The sequence below is a fragment of the Tachysurus fulvidraco genome, chromosome 5 (genome assembly GCF_022655615.1).
Source record: "Tachysurus fulvidraco isolate hzauxx_2018 chromosome 5, HZAU_PFXX_2.0, whole genome shotgun sequence".
In the NCBI taxonomy this organism is placed as follows: Eukaryota; Metazoa; Chordata; class Actinopteri; order Siluriformes; family Bagridae; genus Tachysurus; species Tachysurus fulvidraco.
Genome location: NC_062522.1, coordinates 24,378,813 through 24,383,760, shown reverse-complemented (window position 1 = coordinate 24,383,760; position 4,948 = coordinate 24,378,813). Strand labels below are relative to the sequence as shown.

The following is a 4,948-nucleotide window of genomic DNA, read 5'->3' as shown; positions in this document are numbered from 1 at the left end:
TTCTACAAAGCCAACATAATTACTAGCAAATTAGGTAAAATGTGCACTTTGGATTTTAGCTTCATATTAACCAGAAATAATTTAGTTAGCAACTTAAAGCATTTTTTAAAAAATTGTTTTTGTTTTTGTAATTGTTTGTGCAAAAATTACAGTTTTCTTTTGTCATATTGAATCAGTCTGTGTCCAAACAAGAATGACAGATAGGATTGTCTGTTATGTGCTGTCTTATGTTTAGCAGTGATCCCTTCTGTAATCTTTCTAACTCTTTCTTGATTGTTATTTTGGGCATGTCGTAGCCTAGTGGTTAAGGTGTTGGGCTACCAATCGGAAGGTTGCAAGTTCGTTCCCAGGTCCACCAAGCTGCTATTGTTAGGCCCCTGAGCAACGCCCTTACGCCCTTAAGCCTCAGTTGCTCAGCTGTATAAAAAAAATAGATGTTAGTCACTCTGGATAAGGGCTTCTGCCAAATGCTGTAAATGTAATTTAGTCTTAAAATTTCCAAGTTTAAAAATTTTCCACCATATGGAAAGATGGAGGAACTATGTCTCTTCCTCTGAGCAAGGTTGAAATGTTCCCCATAGAATTCTTACACTGCTCACCCATCAACCATGTTAATCAATTACAGTGCTACAGTGTATAAGAGCAAGTTTGTGCCTGTAGACAGGACAGACCAATAACACAAAGGGTAAGTTTACAGATCCATTAAAACAAGTAGTGGATAGATACATATTCCTCATTCCGCAGAAAAAATACATATATTCTGAGTAACAGATTTATAGTGACGTCTCATGATTTATCATAAAACTTTCAGATCATGAACCTTTCTGCTGGCTTTTCTGCTGGCTTTGAAAACTTCAACCTCAGCCTGCCACAGAATGTTAGTCCAAGGGAAAGCTTTAGCAGTTTACTTACCAAAAACATAATCTCCATGCTAGTGTGGCTGGCCCTCAGCATCCTCAATGGTACCATGACATCAACCTTCTTTAGACACAACTTTTTCTATGAGGACCCACGCTACATAATGTTTATTTACATGGTCATTAATGATGCAGTCCAGCTGACAGTTGTAACAGGTCTGTATGTGGTAAGTGTATAAACCAATTTTCCCTCAACTCCTCTAGTTCAAGTAAACCAATATAAATGTGTATACGGTCAGAAAAATTAATGTGCCTTTTATTGTAAAAAATAATAAACTATTTATCCGAAATATTTGAGTAACAAGAGATTGCAAACCTGCATACAAGTGACCAAATGTATGAGCAAATAAAAAATAAATTATATTGTTGAAAATTATATATTCTTTATAGTTTTTTGATTTATGATCTTTGCTACACCGATATAATTAATATTGCATTAATAATATGAGACATGACATTATAAAGAATACATGGGAGTATTCAAAGAAAGCAAACTAAATCTGAAGCTGTGCAATTTGCTTTTTTTTTTAAAAAAAAAAAGTTTTTATTATGTTTTCCATTCTGTCAAAATCATTGTGTGTATTTCAAAATAAAGTCCAAATTTATTTTTATTATGATGTTCAGTCTCAGTCCTGTGTACAAAATCTGTTTGTTACTGAATGTGCTGTGCTATTGTACTTACATAAAAAGTGTTATTCCTTTTCAAAATGTCATTTACCCAGGTGAGTTATGCTTTCTCCAAGATCCTGGTGTCTGCCTGTTGCCCACTCATCATGATAGCTGTTCTAACAACACGATCTACACCGCTCATCCTTGCTGGGATGGCCATTGAACGCTACGTTTCCATTTGCTTTCCCCTCCATTATAGCCACATGTGCACAGTGCCACGCACCATCTGGATCATTGGGATTATCCTTGTTCTAAGCATTACACCACCTCTCACAGACCTCTTTATAACTCTTACTAAAGAGCCAGCATCTTTTTTTAAAAGCTTTATATTTTGTGACCACTCAATGCTCTTCCGTGACCACTCCATCTACTACAAGAATTGTGCTTTTGACAGTGTCTATTTTTCCTTTGTCTTTTTGGCCTTGCTCTACACATATTGTAAAATCATGTTGACAGCACGAGCAGCATCCACTGACCTGGTTTCTGTGAAAAAGGCACGGAACACGGTGCTGCTCCATGGTGTGCAACTGTTGCTCTGCATGCTGGCTTTTGTGGTGCCATCCATGCAGGCACCTCTAATCCAGTTGTTTCCACAATATGGACTGGAGATACGATACATCAACTTTCTGCTGGTTTACATCATCCCACGGTTCTTGAGCCCGATAATCTATGGGGTCAGAGATGAGAAATTTAGAAAATACTGGATCAGGTATCTTTATAGGGTCAACAGAGTGAAAACTACTGAACACTTGCCCCAAAAACTGAATTTTAGGGTATAAATGTCATTGATACTCTATATCCAATATATTGAACATCATTACGAACAGGGGAAGTAAGGATACTGTAAAAGGATTGTGAAATAGTAAAACTATATTATTATTATTATTATTATTATTATTATTATTAGTATTAGTAAATAATAATGATCTACAGACCCTTCTTGGTTTTAGAAACACAAACTTGCTTAGTTTCCATCATCCGATCAAGTAAATGGACGTCATAACGAACGGTGGCCTGTGATTGAAACCTTCAGAGCAGAGAGCTCATTTGAAAAAAGGTTTGCATAAAAAATGTGTGTAATAAGCTTCTTTCTAATAAGGGTCACTAATGGTCACTAATGTTTCCTGTTACTGAAACTAGTGCAGTGTCACATTGAGTAATGAATCTGGTGTGAATATGTACTTAAATATTAGTAAAGGCAACGTCAAGATTAAACATTACTGTACCTTTTAAAATCGATTTATTATAAGGTTCGGCTACTGGGTTTATTAATATCAATAGTAATAAAATAAAATTGTAATAAAATAAAATAAACCAATGCTCAGATGAGAAACTTGAGTATAATTTGCTGGATCCAGAGATCCAAAAGGTTTGTATTGTACATGTTTTCACTAATATACCATCCATTAATACTGTATTATGCACTATTTCATATATCCTAATTCTTATATATTTTGCAACTGCTATTAAACAGGCTGTCTTTAATTTGCATATGTGCATTTCTTTGCCTTGTATTTTACTGAATATAAACCATACTGAATTTTGTCTGTTCCAAACAGCTCCTATAGTTGCTGATGGCTTGGATAAACAACGCACGCTTTACGCACACCAAAAGACCTTTGTAGTAGATTTTAACTTGACTAATGTATTGATCATAATGCAAACATATATTTACAATCTTTGAAGATGAAAGTGGATATCCAGTGTGTTGCTCTTATAGTTTGTGTGCTAAAAAACTGTACGTGTACCAAGCCAACTTCCTCTACCTGTAAGAAACACTCGTTTAAAAACCCTCTGTGCACACACTGACCCCACCTGGTGACAGCCCGAAATGCATTCACAACATTGGCTCCTAAACATACTAATATTATGTAATAATATTATAGTATATTAAATATTATAGCATGTTAGACTTACATAACTTTAAGATAAATACGCTTGAAATTTTTTATTTAAAAAATGCACTTGTTTTAAAATATTTTTTTTAATGTTTACAATTATGCCAAGGTTCCTATAAAAGTTTACAACTAATTACAATGGGCAGATAACATGCCTAAACATCTAAACGGTTTAAAAGTATTTAAAAAGCATAGTAATGTTTGTTTTTTTTTAAAAAAGCATTATTGTGCTTTAAACATCTCACTTCACATTATTTACAAGTGCACTTAGTTTCTCCTAAAATAAACTAAACTGCAAAGAAGTGTACACAGTAATAAAGATTTTTGAGACAAATAAAGCCAGCTGCACCATACGGTTATCATATACAGGAAACAACAAAAAGGCCAAAATTTCCCCATACCATACACATTTTAAAAAGGGTGTGCTTGTAATGCCTGTTTTCACCGCTTGCCATGTTAAATGTATGAAATCTAACACCAGCAAAATTCCAGCTTCTATGTATGAAGGAAGCATGATTGGATGCCCAGAGTGTGGCCAGCAAAGCAGAATCTCGTTCACAGTTCGAGGGAACTTAACGCTATTGAAATGCCAGTACAATTGCTGTTACACCTCAAATGTCTTTCCTGGAAGTCCATTAGCCCAGTAAAACCCAGGACCCAGGAGTGGGGTCCAGGTCCAGGTTGCAGAACCTGATAAGGGTTGGAGACCAGTTTGCTATTGTTTAGGCTGCCAAAGTGGACAAAAAGGGAAAGGAAATACACCACATGCTCAAGCAATGCAGTGCAGAGAAAATGAACTGGGCAAATCAGGTGCAGTCTCTCCTGCTCTGCCAACTCGTGGGACAGAGGGCGAAAGGTCTACAGAAAGACTGGACACCTGGCTAGTAGCAGAGCCATTTACAGGGTCAGAAACCCCACAGAGGCTGACACCAGTGGCTTAAAGGGGGCTTAGAGTACCCCTTCAGGACAACTGACAGCCCCTGCTTCAGCAGGAAGCTTGCTACACGAGTATAAATTGTGATCAACAAAAGAAATCTGGTCTCTACCTAGGGCCAGATGTGGTTCTACCAACCTAAACAGAGAGTGCAAACACAGACAGCCCTAATGATTGATGAAGGGTAACACCAAAGGTAGCCTCTGAGTTTTTGGAGGGAGTGTTTCAGCACTTCCATCTTCAATACAATTCAATTAACGATACATATCTTTATACAAAGATGAATATAATACCAAGATAATAGAGTTTGCAGATGATACCAGTCATTACTGGTGTTGTAGTGTTCTCGTGGAGTGTCTTGAAACTCTGACTAAACACCAAGTTAAACCGTAGCCAATGAAGACAGAGTTGTAGTAAGATGGAACATTTACTGTCACTCTTTCGCATTAACGTTTGCAGTTAACACTGTAATAAAACAATACAACAATATTCAGTGTCCAGTGTCTTGGCTAAAATTGCATTACACATGA

General features: G+C 36.4%; 1 protein-coding gene across 1 annotated transcript; it reads left to right on the top strand.

Moving 5' to 3' along the window:
* The first annotated feature begins 814 nt into the window (after positions 1-814).
* LOC113642736 (odorant receptor 131-2-like) lies at positions 815-2,365 on the top strand. The gene is made up of 2 exons (XM_047814110.1): positions 815-1,084; positions 1,640-2,365. Exons 1-2 carry the CDS (start codon positions 815-817, stop codon positions 2,363-2,365), a joined length of 996 nt encoding a protein of 331 aa, XP_047670066.1.
* Positions 2,366-4,948: the final 2,583 nt, after the last annotated feature.